A 16,681-nucleotide genomic window follows, 5' to 3' on the forward strand; every position below is an offset into this window, starting at 1 on the left:
ATTTGTAAAAAATGACGTGGTATTTATCCAAAATACATAATCTAAATCAATTATTGGGATTTCCAATAGCCTAGTTCTCAAGTACTGAGATCAGTTTGGCCGTGTTCCTCGATTGGCTTTGATTGCCGAAAAAGGTGTCCCAACTGTCCCCCCCAAAAGTATGCAGCAGACTAGGGGAGAACATAGAGATAGATAGAGGACTCATCTGTGACAGCATGGACAGCCGCAGCGCCATTGTGACTTACAACCCATAGGAAACCCCACCCAGATGACTATTTTGACTACTTTAAAATGGCGGAAGCATGGTGGATGCCCTCAATCGCGCTGCCAACGCTAAAATAGAATTTTGGCCGCTAGAGGCATCTATCATTCTCTATGGAGAAGACCGCTTGCTCCCTCTTGAAGTCACGGAAGTTCAAGACCGACCGCTGTACTGCAGGCATTTGCTAGCAGAACTAGGCCCCATTATAGTGAATGGAAAAATGTATCTTTGTGTAAAATTGTTTTATTAAATTATGGTACCAATAATTGCTTGTAATACACCAGATCTATGTCCTTTTAACTATTTATTTAAATCGCTCACAGAATAAGTTATAAGGATAATTTAGTTGCTAATAGCAGCCAGCAGTAGACTACCCAGGTTGGCCTTGTGCTTGAGTTACTGAGGTAGCGTGCAACATCACTTTCTGGAGTAGCCAGAAATACAGTCCTTTTGAGGAGATGGGAAACTCCATTGCAATCGTATTGTAACTACCCTGGGTTTATAAGCGCGGAAATCGACTCTGCCGCACGAGCATGCTTTTGCGGCACAGTCGATAGCGCGCCGGACCTCGGGCTAGAAGGTCGAGGGTTCGAGACCTGCTGTTTCATTACATTATTAACGCCTATTGTGTACGTTGCCCATTGTACGTCAGTGGGCCATACGGTGCAGTCTGGACGATTCTGGGACAAGGAGAGCTCTCCTTCATGGAGTGAATGGGAGTCAATTGGGCGCTAGCTTAAAAACACAACATTAGCATGAATTTTGTCATCAAGAAGTACAACATTACAAATATTTTCCTAGATGTAAGAGAATTAATTTCCTATGCAATATTGTATGGCTTTGAAATCGTGACATTACGTACTTTCGAGGAAAATAGGTACGATAGCTTAGCAGCCACATGACGTAGCATGACGCGTGAACGTGAAAGCGATTGGTCGACAGTCTGCTGGGTGGGGCGTTATACTACCTCCATTCATTGCCCAATGGGATTCCTATTTCCTACTTATATCTCTAGAGTAGATCAAACTGCGCATGTTATGTCTCCATGAGACAGGAGGCGAAAGAAACGCACACCTGTTTAGGCAAGGTGCTGGCTAGCAGAATAGAACACACACAAAAAGAAAAGAGAGCCGCACACTCTAGGAGCTCAGATGCAATCAGTTAATAACTTAATAATAACCTAAGCTGCTGACAGCATGCAATAATAACCAACGTCTGTCGAAACGTTGGTTATTAGGTTATTAAATAATTGCATCTGAGCTCCTAGAGTGTGCGGCTCTCCTTTATTTTTCATGTCCCCATCAGACGACGTCGTATGCAGGAACCCCTCTTTATACTTCCCTTCCATTGGTACCTTTTTTAGCTAGGACTCCGGTACACAGGCGGGAGTTAGGGGCGCTCCAGAACAGTGGGTGGTGGTAATGCACCATAACCTTGGATGACAACCGCCAATTAAACCCCTTGGAAGAAGAAGAGGCGGGAACGATATGTAGGACAACGGTAGACTGTCGACCCCGCCTGGTGGGCAATGCATTCCCGCAGTTATGTTAACGACGGCGAGGGCAGGTGTTCGGCAGGCGGAAGCGAAGGACACTGGTGGTATAGATATCTAGCTAGCGAGCACACCGATAGTGTACCTCGTCTCCGCCTGTCGGGCACAATAATTAGGTCGTAAATGATTGTCGGACGTCTTGGCTCGTTCAGTGTGACAGGGTCTAGGTCTGCTGATTCAGTACCACTACGTCTTGGCTCGTTCAGTGTGACAGGGTCTAGGTCTGCTGATTCAGTACCACAACGTCTTGGCTCGTTCAGTGTGACAGGGTCTAGGTCTGCTGATTCCGTACCACTATGTCTTGGCTCGTTCAGTGTGACTGGGTCTAGGTCTGCTGATTCAGTACCACTACGTCTTGGCTCGTTCAGTGTGACAGGGTCTAGGTCTGCTGATTCACCACTACGTCTTGGCTCGTTCAGTGTGACAGGGTCTAGGTCTGCTGATTCAGTACCACTACGTCTTGGCTCGTTCAGTGTGACTGGGTCTAAGTCTGCTGATTTAAGTACCACTACATGCAGTCGTAGGTTCCGACAAAGTTCTAGCAGTGTCCCATTTTTTTTTGTCTTTATCGTGTAGTGTGGCTGGTGTTACGATCCGATCGGGTTGACTGATCAATAGGAACACCGCCAACACGGAGTATGCACAAAATAATATGATTATTGTGAATAGTCAGATTAATATGGGGCTCCCGAGTGACACAGCGGTCTAAGGCACTACAGACCCTTGATAGATCCCAGGCTGTATCACAACCGGCCGTGATTGGGAGTCCCATAGGGCGGCGCACAATTGGCCCAGCGTCGTCCGGGTTAGGGTGTCGCTGCAGTTGCTTCTCACCAGCTGCACAATGCAGCCATCACCTGGCTAGTGGGAGGCACTATTGGTCAACCAATGATTAAGCTGGCCTCCACGCTCTTCCTCTCTTCTTTAGCCTTTGCAGGTTAACAAAGATGGTGTAGCAGGACATGCAGATGATGATGATGATGGCACCACAACAGTGGCACCTTTGCCCATCTTCTGTCCATCTTCAACTGTTGCACCAACATGGTCTGAAGACCATGTTCATCAGCAGTGAGGCCTCCCTTTACTGCTTCTCCAGACATCTTACAGTCCTTTTTCGTCCTCTCATTCTCTGGGCAATAGACAACTTCCGCCTCCATCTGACCGGAGTGGGATTGTAGGTGGTGCTGTAGTTTTACAGGTTCTTTGATAAATGCTTAAATGCAAATAAAAAAGGTATCAAGCCCAATGCATTATACAGCCATCTTTTAGTCTTGCCCCCATAAAATGGTTAGCTCCTTCCTAGAAAATGAAAGGAGGATCTGACATTATTCTCTCTTCTGTTTGTCCTCAGGGACAGGAAACAGAAGCAGGGTTTTTATGTACAGTAAGCATTAGGTCACATACTTAAAAAATGAGATTATATTATGGCATTTAGCAACATGAATGAGATTATAGGCCTACAGTCTGGGGAACAATATTAACCCATTGTAGTTTTGAGTTTAAAATGAAACCCTTTATTAGTACAAGGTTTCTGCAAACAGAAATTAAACATGTGTCCCGTGTGGCTCAGTTGGTAGAGCATGGCGCTTGCAACGCCAGGGTTGTGGGTTCATTCCCCGCGGGGGGGAATATGTATGAACTTTCCAATTTGTAAGTCGCTCTGGATAAGAGCGTCTGCTAAATGACTTAAATGTAAATGTGAACAGAGATTGAATAAGAAAGAGAAAGTTATTAGATGCTTCATTTTTGGATAAGAAAATACGCAAAAAGGCTCTCAAGAACACAGTTATCCTCCTAACACAGTATGCCATTTTGATCTATGGATAAACATGAATTACAATATGATTGAACAGTATGCATGTGTAACTTGTATAAAGGAGGGTTTATCAGGGAGGTAAGAGAGGTATTCTGATGCTTAACTTTTTGTATGTTTAAATTGTTTTATTTATTTAACCAGGCGAGTCAATTACAAACAAATTCTTATTTACAATGACTGCATAGCAAAAGTCCTCCTGTGGGACGGGGGCTGCTATAAAAAAATGAAATGTAGGATCAATACACACATCGCGACAAGAGACACCACAACACTATAAAACAGAGACCTAAGACAACGACACAACATGACAACAACTCAAGATGGCAGCAGCACAAAGATGGCACAAACATTGTTACAGTGCATTTGAAAAGTGTTCAGACCCTTTGACTTTTTCCCAAAAAAGGTATTTAACCTTTATGACGGCCTACCCCGGACAACGCTGGACCAATTGTGCACCACCCTATGGGACTCCCAATCACGGCCGGATGTGATACAGCCTGGAATTGAACCAGAGACTGTAGGCTGTAACTTCGGGCTCCTGAGTGGCGCAGTGGTCTAAGGCACTTGCACTGAGATGCAGTGCCTTAGACCGAAGTTACAGCCTTATTCTAAAATTGACTTAAAAAAAAAAAAATCCCCATCAATCTACACACACACTACCTCACAACGACAAAGCGAAAACAGGTTTTTAGGTGACCAAGAACCTGATGCCTCACAGAGCTCCAGAGTTCCTCTGTGGAGATGGGAGATCCTTCCAGAAGGACAACCATCTCTGCAGCACTCCACCAATCAGGCCTTTATGGTAGAGTTGCCAGACGGAAGCCACTCCTCAGTAAAAGCCTGCTTGCCAAAAGACACCTAAAGGACTCTCAGACCATGAGAAACAAGATTCTGTAGTCTGATGAAACCAAGATGGAACTCTTTGGCCTGAATGCCAAGGAAAACTGGCACCACCATCCCTACGGTGAAGCATGGTGGTGGCAGCATCATGCTGTGGGGATGTTTTTCTGCATCAGGGACTGGGAGACTAGTCAAGATCGAGGGAAAGATGAAAGGAGCAAAGTACAGAGAGATCCTTGATGAAAACCTACTCCAAAGCGCTCAGGACCTCAGACTAGGGCGAAGGATCACCTTCCAACAGGACAACGACCCTAAGCACACAGCCAAGACAACGCATGTGTGGTTTCAGGCCAAGTCTCTGAATGTCCTTGAGTGTTCCAGCCAGAGCCCGGACTTGAACATCTCTGGAGAGGCCTGAAAATAGCTGTGCAGCGACGCTCTCCATTCAACCTGGCAGAGCTTAAGATGATCTGCAGAGAGGATGGGAGAAACTCTCCAAATACAGGTGTGCCAAACTTGTAGCGTCATACCCATGAAGACTCAAGGCTGTAATCGCTGACAAAGGTGCTTCAACAAAGTACTGTACGGAGTAAAGGGTCTGAATACTTTCTGAATGCACTGTAGGCACAGACAACAGCACGAAGGACAAAATGGTAAAATCAAAAACACATCACGCAGCCACAAGTGTCAGTGAGAGTGTCCATGATTGAGTCTTTGAATGTAGAGAGATGGAGATAAAATTGTCCAGTTTGAATGTTTTCTTGTAGCTCGTTCCAGTCGCTAGTTGCAACAAACTGAAAAGAGGATTGACCCAGGGATGTGTGTGCTTTGGGGACCTTTAACAGAATGTGACTGGCAGAACGGTGTTGTATGTGGAGAATGAGGGCTACAGTAGACCTCAGATAGAGGGGAGGAAGACCTAAGAGGGTTATATAAATAAGCATCAACCAGTGGGTCTTGCCCCAGGTATACAGAGATGACCATTTACAGAGGAGTATAGAGTGCAGTGATGTGTCCTATAATGAGCATTAGTTGGAAATCTGATGGCCGAATGGTAAAGAACATCTAGCCGCTTTAGAGCACCCTTTGCAGATGTTAGCGCAGGTGCAGCAAAATGCTTGTGTTTCCAGCTTCAACAGTGCAGTAATACCTAGCTAAATGCTAGTGTTTCTATCTTCAACAGTGCAGTAATACCTAGTTAAATGCTTGTGTTTCCAGCTTCAACAGTACAGTAATACCTAGCTAAATGCTAGTGTTTCTATCTTCAACAGTGCAGTAATACCTAGCTAAATGCTTGTGTTCTCAGCTTCAACAGAGCAGTAATACCTATGAACAAAAAAAAACAATACACACATAATGCAAAAAATAAAGAAATGAATAAATATCACAACAAGCAATGTGAGAGACCGGAATATACATATATATATACAGTGAGCTCCAAACATATTGGGACAGTTCACTTTGGTTTTGGCTCTGTACTTCAAACCTTTGGATTTGAAATGATGGCGCAGACTGTCAGCTTTAATTTGAGGGTATATTCATCCATATCAGGTGAAATGTTTAGAAATTACAGCACTTTTTGTATATAGTCCCCCCATTTTAGGGGACAAATTCATAGTAGTCAAAAGTTTTGGTCCCATATTCCTAGCTCGCAATGATTACATCAGGCTTGTGATTCTACAAACTTGTTGGATGCATTTGCTGTTTGTTTTGCTGTGTCTCAGATTTTGTGGGCAATAGAAATTAATGGTAAATGATGTATTGTGTCCTTTTGGAGTAACTTTTATTGTATACTAAACAAATCTAAACGCAACATGCAACAATTTCAAAGATTTTTCATATAAGTCAATTGAAATAAATTCATTATGCCCTAATCTATGGATTTCACATGATCTGGGAATACAGATATGCATCTGTTGGTCACAGATACCTTTAAAAAAAGATAGGGACATGGTTCAGCAAACCAGTCAGTATTTGGTGTGACCACCTTTTGTCTCATGCAGCGGAACACATTTCTAATCAAATCAAAGTTTATTTGTCACGTGCGCCGAATACAATAGGTAAGTAAAAAAAATAAAACAGTAAAAAGACAGGCTATATACAGTAGCGAGGCTATAAAAGTAGCGAGGCTACATACAGAGACCGGTTTGTCAGGCTGATTAAGGAGGTATGTACATGTTGATATGGTTAAAGTGGCTATGCATATATGATGAACAGAGAGTAGCAGTAGCGTAAAAGAGGGGTTGGCAGGTGGTGGGTGGCGGGACACAATGCAGATAGCCCGGTTAGCCAATGTGCAGGAGCACTGGTTGGTCGGCCCAATTGAGGTAGCATGTATATGAATGTATAGTTAAAGTGACTATGCATAGAGTTGATCAGGCTGTTGATTGTGGCCTGTGGAATGTTGTCCCACTCTTCAATGGCTGTGCGAAGTTGCTGGATATTGCCAGGAACTGGAACACGCTGTTGTATACATCAATCCAGAGGATCCCAAACATGCTCAATGGGTGACATGTCTGGAGAGTATGCAGACCATGGAAGAACTGGAACATTTTCTGCCTCCAGGAATTGTGTACAGATCATTGCGACATGGGGCTGTGCATTATCATGCTGAAACACGGTGATGGCGGCGGACGAAAATGGGCCTCAGGATCTCATCATGGTATCTCTGTATTCAAACTGCCATCGATAAAATGCAATTGTGTTCGTTGTCCGTAGTTTATGCCGTAATCCCACCACCACTATGGGGCACTCTGTTTACAACATTGACATCAGCGAACCACTTGCCCACACGACACGATACACATGGTCTGTGTTTGTGAGGCCGGTTGGATGTACTGCCAAACTCTCTAAAACGACATTGGAAGCGGCTTATGGTAGAGAAATGAATTAAATTCTCTGGCAACAGCTCTGGTGGATATTACTGCATTCAGCATGCCAATTGCACGCTCCCTCAATCTTAAACATCTGTGGCATGTAACGTTCGTCGTCGGAATGAGACCAAAGCGCAGCGTGGAAAGTGTTCATAATTTAATGTTCACAAAACACTCAACCAAAATGACAAAAGGAGAAAACGAAAGTGCACAGTTCTGTCAGGGAAACAACCTAAACAGAAAACAACACCCCACAAAACCCAAACGGAAAATGACTACTTATATATGATCCCCAATCAGAGACAACGATAGACAGCTGCCTCTGATTGGGAACCACACACCGCAAAACAACAAAGAAATAGAAAACATAGATTTTCCCACCTGAGTCACACCCTGACCTAACCAAACATAGAGAATAAATAAGGATCTCTAAGGTCAGGGCGTGACAGTACCACACCCCAAAGGTGCGGACTCCGGCCGCAAACCTGAATCTATAGGGGAGGGTCCGGGTGGGCATCTACTCTCGGTGGAAGCTCAGGTGTGGGACGCAGACCCTGCTTCGCTTTAGGCTACCCCCACTTCGGTGGCGCCTTCGGTGCAGGGATTGTCGCCGGGACCTCCAGACCGTAGATCATCGCTACAAGCTCTTGACTGGGCACCCTCGTTGCGAGCCCCGGACTGGAGAACGTCGCTGGAGGCTCCGGACTGGAGAACCCTCGCTGATTGGAGGAGACGTATAGACAGCCTGGTGCGTGGGGCTGCCACAGGGCCCACCAGGCTGGGGAGACATACAGGAGGCCTGGTCCTTAGAGGCACAGGATGAACCCGGCTGTGGGGGAGTATTGGCGATCTGGTGCGTAGCCTTGGCACCACTCCTCCAGGCTGAATGCCCACTTTAGCCCGGCACCTCCCGAGCGCAGGCACAGGTCGAACCGGGTTGTGGGGGAGCACTGGAGATCCGGTGCTTAACACGTGCACCTCTCCTTTTGGCTGCATGCCCACTTTAGCCCGGCACGTGTGGGAAGCTGGAACAGGCCGCACTGGGTTCTCCTGGCGAACTGAGGATACCGTGCGAAGAGCTGGCGCAGGAAAAACCGGGCAGAGGAGGCGCACTGGAGACCAGGAGCGCTGAGCCGGCACCCCCCTACCTGGCTGGATACCCCTCTTTACACGGCAGGTACGGAGAGCATGTAATGCACGCACCGGGCTGTGACTTCGCACTGAAGGCACAGTGCGTAAAACCGTAAAACATGGCACTGGAACCGTGACCAAATCTGCTCGCCAACCCGTGTGCCCCCCCCAAAATTGGGGGTTGCCTCTCGTGCTCCCGTCTCTGCCGTAACTCCTGATCTCTCTGCTCCTCTCTATCTGCCTCCGCCTGTTTCCATGGCAGGCTTTTGTCGCCTGCCATGATCTCCTCCCATGTCCACGATGTCCTAAACACCCTTCTCTCCCGTGCCCAGGAGCTCTTCTCCTCCTGTCCACGCTGCTTGGTCCTTCTTTGGTGGGGTGTTCTGTAACGTTCGTTGTCGGAATGAGACCAAAGCGCAGCGTGGAAAGTGTTCATAATTGAATGTTCACAAAACCACTCAAACAAAAGGAGAACACGAAAGTGCACAGTTCTGTCAGGGAAACCATCTAAACAGAAAAACAACACCCCACAAAACCCAAACGGAAAATGACAACTTATATATGATCCCCAATCAGAGACAACGATAGACAGCTGCCTCTGATTGGGAACCACACACGGAAAAACAACAAAGAAATAGAAAACATAGATGTTCCCACCCGAATCACACCTTGACTTAACCAAACATAGAGAATAAATAAGGATCTCTAAGGTCAGGGCGTGACATGGCATTGTGTTGTGTGACAAAACTTCACAATTTTTGTGGCCTTTTATTGTCCCAGCACAAGGTGTACCTGTGTAATGATCATGCTGTTTAATCAGCTTCTTAATATGCCACACCTGTCAGGTGGATGGATTATCTTGGCAAGGACTAAAGGCGCACAAAACAAATTTGGGCACAACATTTGGGAGAAATAAGCTTTTTGTGAGTATGGAACATTTCTGGGATCTTTTATTTTAGCTCATGAAACATGGGTCCAACACTTTACATGTTGTGTTTATATTTTGGTTAAGTAAATAAGAATAGAATATGTTTCTAAACACTTTTACATTCATTTAGATACTACCATGATTACGGATAGTCCTGAATGAATCGGGAATAATGAGTGAGAAAGTTAGACACACAAATATCATACCCCTGAGACATGCGAACCTGTCACGCCCTGACCATAGTTTGCTTTGTATGTTTCTATGTTTTGTTTGGTCAGGGTGTGATCTGTGTGGGCATTCTATGTTTTATGTCTAGTTTGTGTGTTTCTATGTGTTTGGCCTGATATGGTTCTCAATCAGAGGCAGGTGTTTCTCGTTGTCTCTGATTGGGAACCATATTTAGGTAGCCTGTTTTGTGTTGTGGGTGATTGTTCCTGTTTCTGTGTCTTTGTGTATGTTACTATACGGGACTGTTGCGTTTTCGTCCGTTTATTGTTTTGTAAGTTTATTCAGTGTTCTTCGTTAATTAAAAGTAACGATGTATTCATAAGACGCTGCGCATTGGTCCTCCGATCCTTCTTACTACTCCTCCTCAGATGAGGAGGACGACGAACGTGACAGAACCTCTCACCATTACAATAACAGGGGAAGTTAGCATCTTTTGGACGATATGATATTTGTGCGTCTAACTTTCTCTTTGTTCTGTCATGTTTTGCCAACTGACTCATGGAAAGAGATGATTTGAAAATGTGATCATATTACTCCAGTGCTAGCCTCTCTACACTGGCTTCCTGTTACGGCAAGGGCTGATTTCAAGGTTTTACTGCTAACCTACAAAGCATTACATGGGCTTGCTCCTACTTATCTTTCCGATTTGGTCCTGCCGTACATACCTACACGTACGTTACGGTCACAAGATGCAGATCTCCTTACTGTCCCTAGAATTTTTAAGCAAACAGCTGGAGGCAGGGCTTTCTCCTATAGAGCTCCATTTTTATATCTGGACTATTTCTCCTGTCTTATCCAGTGTCCTGTGTGAATTTAGGTATGCTCTCTCTAATTCTCTCTCTTTCTTTCTTTCTTTCTTTCTTTCTTTCTTTCTTTCTCTCTCGGGACCTGAGTCCTAGGACCATGCCTCAAGACTACCTGGCCTGATGACTCCTTGCTGTCCTCAGTCCACCTGGTCGTGCTGCTGCTCCAGTTTCAACTGTTCTGCCTGCGGCTATGGAACCCTGACCTGTTCACCGGATGTGCTACCTGTCCCAGACCTGCTGTTTTCAACTCTCTAGAGACAGCAGGAGTGGTAGAGATACTCTGAATGATCGGCTATGAAAAGCTAACTGACATTTACTCCTGAGGTGCTGACCTGTTGCCACCATGATTATTATTATTTGACCCTGCTGGTCATCTATGAACATTTGAACATCTTGTCCATGTTCTGTTATAATCTCCACCCGGCACAGCCAGAAGAGGACTGGCCACCCCTCATAGCCTGGTTCCTCTCTAGGTTACATCCTAGGTTCTGGCCTTTCTAGGGAGTTTTTCCTATCCACCGTGCTTCTACACCTGCATTGCTTGCTGTTTGGGGTTATAGGCTGGGTTTCTGTACAGCACTTTGTGACATCAGCTGATGCAAGAAGGGCTTTATAAATAAATTTGATTGAAGATCTCTGTCATGATCTCTGTCATCCAGGCTGCATCACATCCGGCCCTGATTGGGAGTCCGATAGGGTGGCGCACAATTAGCCCAGCGTCATCCGGGGTAGGCCGTCATTGTAAATTAAAATTTGTTCTTAACTGACTCGCCTGGTTAAATAAATCAAATTAAAAAATCTCATTGTCATCTCAGGCAAGGCTGTAATCTGGAGATTTGTAATCTAGGTTGGGAGTATCTGACAACTCAAACTCTTACAAAATTCTAATTAGTAGCTGCAAGAAAAGAACAATGGCTGTAGATTATAATCCCTCAATTTACGCTGGGAGGTTATATTGTAGAATGGGTTTAGAGAAAATATAATCCTCATATGCCAAAATTAGCCTATGCTCTGGAAGACGTTTGATTGCATGGAGAAGACGAGGATATAGTCAACTTTGAGGATGAGGGCACTTTCTGAAAACTGTAGCTACAAGTAAATGTCATTGCAAATTATATGATATTGTCATTACATAAGTTCAACAATGATATTGCTTGAGGCATTCTTTATTTATTGATGTAAGCAAAGAGAAACATGTCATATTACAGATAGATTCAAATAATGTGCCCCTTTAGTCAGTGCATTCAAAAGTAAAGGTCCATCAACCATGCCAAAATAAATTAAAAACAAATGTTGAACAACGTAACAAACAAGACAGACAGGTAAAATAATACAGTAATTACACAGTAAAATAATGAAAGTCATACTTAAAAACAAAAGTGAATTTACAAGGCAAACAAACAGTCTGCTGCGTTTCCAGTCATTACAGGCTGTGATATGTTCTGAGCATCCTTATCTGACTAGAGGCTAAGTATGTCAGCTGGAGACAATCTAAAAACCTGTGACCAAAATGTCATTGCAGTGCTGGATACATTTCCTTTAATTAAATGACCGGGAACTGGATAAAAATGGCAGGAGATGTACAGTATATGCATGGAGAGAGACCGGGTAGTAATTTGACGTAACCTGAATTCAAGTGTACTACACTATTGTGGTGTATAACATACAATCGATAATACTGGCCATTAGGACTTTTGTTCTTATGCAGTTGTTCACACACCAGTGAGTGACAAAAGGGACACTAACAAATGAAGGCGAGGGGAATTTACTCCCAATCTATTTCATTGGGTTTATGTTTAGTTGGTTACATTTCTCTAAACAGTTCTTGAATCAGCCCTTAGATTTAAGTGGATTGTGAGAGGAAGGCGGTCAGTTGACCACAAATACTAAAAGTAACCCCACCATTAATGAAATACAGTAAGATAACTACTCAGCCCCACCATTAATGAAATACAGTAAGATAACTACTCAACCCCACCATTAATGAAATACAGTAAGATAACTACTCAATCCCACCATTAATGAAATAAAGTAAGATAACTACTCAATCCCACCATTAATGAAATACAGTAAGATAACTACTCAATCCCACCATTAATGAAATACAGTAAGATAACTACTCAACCCCACCATTAATGAAATACAGTAAGATAACTACTCAATCCCACCATTAATGAAATACAGTAAGATAACTACTCAACCCCACCATAGAACCCAATGAAGTTTGTGCCAGAGGCAATAATACAACACACAAACAATTCAAGTATTGATTAATACAGATAAAACTACTCAAACAAAAATAACTTTTTTGTTTTTGTTCCATTTCCATAGTATAGCAGGCAGGTAGATTGCACATAACCCTTTGTAAGGTCCCATGTGCTCAAGACAGCAGAGAAGTATTTCACAGCATGTAACATTCAAACAGTAGCTTACATGCAAATTAATAGATACAAATCAGGTAAAAAAAATCTTGAATATGAAAAGATAATTGGAGAATCACAGAAAATGTTCAGCTGTAGCGGTATATGTATTGTGTACAGTGTGTCTAGTGACTTACCCTGTCTGGTCCCAGATCTGTTTGTGCCATCTTGCTTCCCAGACCTGCGACCAGGCTATGACTGACATGTCTTTCCATCTCTTATAACCTGGCATTACAGAAGTCTCAGCAGAAAGCAGACATGATTGCATAACACCAATAGCAAACCTTAAAACCAGAGATGGTTTCAAGCTTTCTACAGACACCTGTAAGGTTTAACAGTACTATCATGGGTGTTCTTGGATATGGGTCTTGACTGGGCATCTGTAGAATAAGCTTATATGGCGGTCTGTAGTCTGGTTTGATTGCATTGAGTGGCTACAGTACAGGCTGTGGTTGCTTGGTGGCTGGATGCTAGTCTGTGTGGCTCCAGCTAGCCACTATTGGTGTAGAGAGGAGGGCATGGCTGGTTGTGTCTGAAGTTCATTATATACACAGCAGTCTGGTGCCACCAGTAGAACATAAACACTACCAGGACATGCCACACCTGGTGGCTGGCTCCCAGATAGTTCAGCTGACCTGTGGAGGTCAACGGGCATCACACGGTCATCAAAAGGTCACTACAAATTTTAAGTGTTCAAAGATTGGAATAAGGAAATGGAAGACAGAGGCTATTTGGCCAATCAAAAGTTGGCAAAAAAAAGGTGACTGAAATATAGAGTGTACAAAACATTAGGAACACCCTAATATTGCGTTTCACCCCCTTCTGCATTCAGAACAGCCTACATTTTTCGGGGCATGGATTCTACAAGGTGTTGAAAGCGTTTCACAGTGATGCTGGCCAATGTTGACTTCAATGTTTCCCGCAGTTGTGTCAAGTTGGCTGGATGTCCTTTGGGTGGTGGACAGTTCTTGATACACACGGGAAACTGTTGAGTGTGAAAACCCCAGCCACTTTGCAGTTCTTGATACACTCAAACCGGTGCACCTGGCAGCTACTACCATACCCCATTCAAGGGATCATAGCTTTCACCTGGTCACTCTGTCATGGAAAGAGCAGGTGTTCCTAATATCTTGTACACTCAGTGTACAGTAACAAATGGAAAGAGTATTATGTTATACATGTCTTATAAATGGGTCAAAAGCATGAAGTCATGAAGGCTCACCTGGGAAGGCAAGGTGTACAATTACTCATCTTAATCACACAAATGGTTATTTGCTACACAAGGTAATTTGTAATATTGTGGAATAGATGTGTCAAGCATGACGGCTCACCTGGGAAGCAGCGTTCTGGGATTTTAGAGATGTAGAAGAGGAACGCAGCTCCAGCTATCAAATACATCACAATCACACGAGGGAGGAACAACTGCAATACAGTAAGAAATACTTCACTCCTGTGCAGAATATTTTCTGGCATTGTAATATTTGTATTTATAAATCTTTGTATGCATTTCATCTTTGTAATAATTGTATAACAATTCTGCAGTTTCACCTGGACGACAGCGGAGCTAAAGCCTCCATTGAGCCAGACCCAGTGGACAGCGGGGATGACCCCGTAGCCAGCCACAGAGCAGAAGATGGCGGTCCGCAGGTGTTGCCACTCCGTAGAGAGGTAGTGAGGGTGGATCTGAGCCGAGAATATGGCCAATATCAACGCTAGAACAATCACCAAGTACACCTGTCTCCAGAACTGGGGGGGAGGGGGGAGTTGGAAAACAAGAATAAAGGGCAGGAGAAGAGATTACATTTCAGAGCTAGTTTATGTAGGTATATCTTCACAGTGAGTTTAACATGTTATCTTTATCAGCCTTGTTAAACCAGACAGAGCAGTCTGGTTTCACAAGACTATATTTATATATTTTATGGGTGAAATATTTTTTTATATATACCACTATGGGTGAAATAAAAGCAATGGGCTGAAATGTCTATTATATTGTCCAACATACAATGTTGCAGTAGAAGGCATAGAAGACCCCTGGAATGTAACAGCCCAGGATTCCCACAGAGATTCCAGCATAGTCCAGCGCCAACCAGCGGTGACACGTCTTCTCTGAGCGGTGGCAGGAAAAGAGGTGATACCCCACTGAACACAGCATACACACCTAGAAAAACAACAGGTAACAATCCTACAACAGTACTAAATGCAGAGCTGCAGAATATAACATTACAGGTGTGTAGGCACAAAAGCAAAGTAGCTAAAGATTTTCATGGACATAAGACAGATCGCTGTGACCTCTGTTACATACACCCATAACACACACACACACACACACACACACACACACACACACACACACACACACACACACACACACACACACACACACACACACACCTGAAAGCAGAAAAGTCCTATGAAGTAGATGACATAGTCTTCTCTGTTGGCACCTGAAGCCGGCAGGACTGTAGACATGTCATTCACCCCCAGTAGGAAGAACAGGAGGAAGCCCAACAGATGAGTCCATATGTTGACTGTTTCATTGGACAGCACAAAGATGCTAGAGGGGTGGAAAACAATACACAACGCACTCAACAACTAGCCTGGTTCCAGATCTGTTTGTGCTGTTTTGCCAACTGCTGTCATTTTGTTTGGTGTGACGAGGACCATATGAGTTGGCAAGACAGTACAGATCCGGGACCAGGCTACACAACAACTATCTATATATTACTAAAACTGAAGCTACAACAACTAGGCTTATTCTGTTGATTTCACATACCTTTTTAAACATAGTTTTGATGTCAAGTGTGCTCTGTATCCATCTGTAATGTAAGGGTTTTCTTTCAAGAACAACGGGATCTGTTCAAATGTGTACAGGCGTATTCCCCGAGGCACCAGAACTGGCCAGTACTGGTAACTCCCCAGCTCAATGTAGTGACTACTCTTGTGTAACTTGAGTTTTTGAGGCATTTTGGACCATCAGATTTCAGAGTTCTGGCACCGTTTTAAGGCTGGAACGATGAAAGGGGCACACAACAGGGTAATGTTATAGCATGGCACTACGGTTTCATTGCAATCTAACATTGACATAGATGGAGCGCTTTTGTAGTTCAACAACAAGGTACTATTCTGCTGATAGCAGACTTAAGAGAGGATCTGAAGATATGACTAATAAAATCAGAGAGTCAACATGCCTTTGGCAATAGCTAAGTTAGTTTCTAGGAATAAATCAGAGCTAAGCGATTGATCGAAATATATGCATTCCTCTCATAACATGAAGTTCAACTGAAAATTTAGCCGGGCATGCTAGCTAGCGAACTAGCTATAGCTTTCATGCTGGCACGCAGAGATAAAATTACCTTTTGTTGCATGCTATCGATGTCTACGTGGTGTCATTTAGCTACAGTACACTTTACTTTGTGATCTAGCAAGCTTTTAATTCATAGACTATAGCTAAATCAATGACACACTACACTATGCTAAGCAGCTGGCTAGCCCAGCAGCTCATGCTAGCTAGTCCATAAACGAAACCAAAAATCGGCGTTCTGAAGTTACACAATAGCCCTGCGACAGACGTGCCCATGGACCCCCCTCTGTACTTTATAAACTGCTTGAATAAAATACGATTTCATGAACCGCAGTTGAAGAAGTATGTGCCCAGAAATGAAATATATTTTTATTGCCCATCTGGATATGATCATCTGGACATGATGGAAATGACCTACAGTACCAGTCAAAAGTTTGGACACACCTACTCATTCAAGGATTTTTCTTTATTTTACTATTTTCTACATCGTAGAATAATAGTTAATAAATCAAAACTATGAAATA

The 16,681-nt window shown here is 43.7% G+C and overlaps 1 protein-coding gene across 2 annotated transcripts; it reads right to left on the reverse strand.

The window, feature by feature from the left end:
• Positions 1-11,586: 11,586 nt before the first annotated feature.
• On the reverse strand, positions 11,587-16,550 carry paqr3b (progestin and adipoQ receptor family member IIIb). 2 transcript variants are annotated; one of them, XM_055862329.1, is made up of 7 exons: positions 16,210-16,550; positions 15,630-15,861; positions 15,248-15,410; positions 14,859-15,014; positions 14,405-14,602; positions 14,188-14,278; positions 11,587-13,491 (listed from the first exon to the last, which is right to left on the reverse strand). In XM_055862329.1, the coding sequence occupies exons 2-7, from the start codon at positions 15,818-15,820 to the stop codon at positions 13,346-13,348; spliced, it is 945 nt and encodes a 314-aa protein (XP_055718304.1). In that variant the 5' UTR covers positions 15,821-15,861; positions 16,210-16,550; the 3' UTR covers positions 11,587-13,345. The 2 variants fall into 2 exon arrangements, with proteins under 2 accessions (XP_055718304.1, XP_055718312.1); XM_055862337.1 differs by lacking the exons at positions 15,630-15,861; positions 16,210-16,550 and having other exon boundaries at positions 15,301-15,408.
• Positions 16,551-16,681: the final 131 nt, after the last annotated feature.

The sequence above is a fragment of the Salvelinus fontinalis genome, chromosome 2 (assembly GCF_029448725.1).
Source record: "Salvelinus fontinalis isolate EN_2023a chromosome 2, ASM2944872v1, whole genome shotgun sequence".
Taxonomy (NCBI): Eukaryota; Metazoa; Chordata; class Actinopteri; order Salmoniformes; family Salmonidae; genus Salvelinus; species Salvelinus fontinalis.

Bases quoted from the DNA above. Each gene is read 5' to 3' on its own strand.
- paqr3b (XM_055862329.1), bottom strand. From the start codon at position 15,820: ATGCCTCAAAAACTCAAGTTACACAAGAGTAGTCACTACATTGAGCTG. The intron at 15,015-15,247 runs GTGTGTGTGTGT...TTGTTTTTCTAG, and splicing joins TAGGACTTTTCTGCTTTCAG to GTGTGTATGCTGTGTTCAGT. The intron at 14,603-14,858 runs GTATGTTGGACA...CCTCCCCCCCAG, and splicing joins ATGCCTTCTACTGCAACATT to TTCTGGAGACAGGTGTACTT.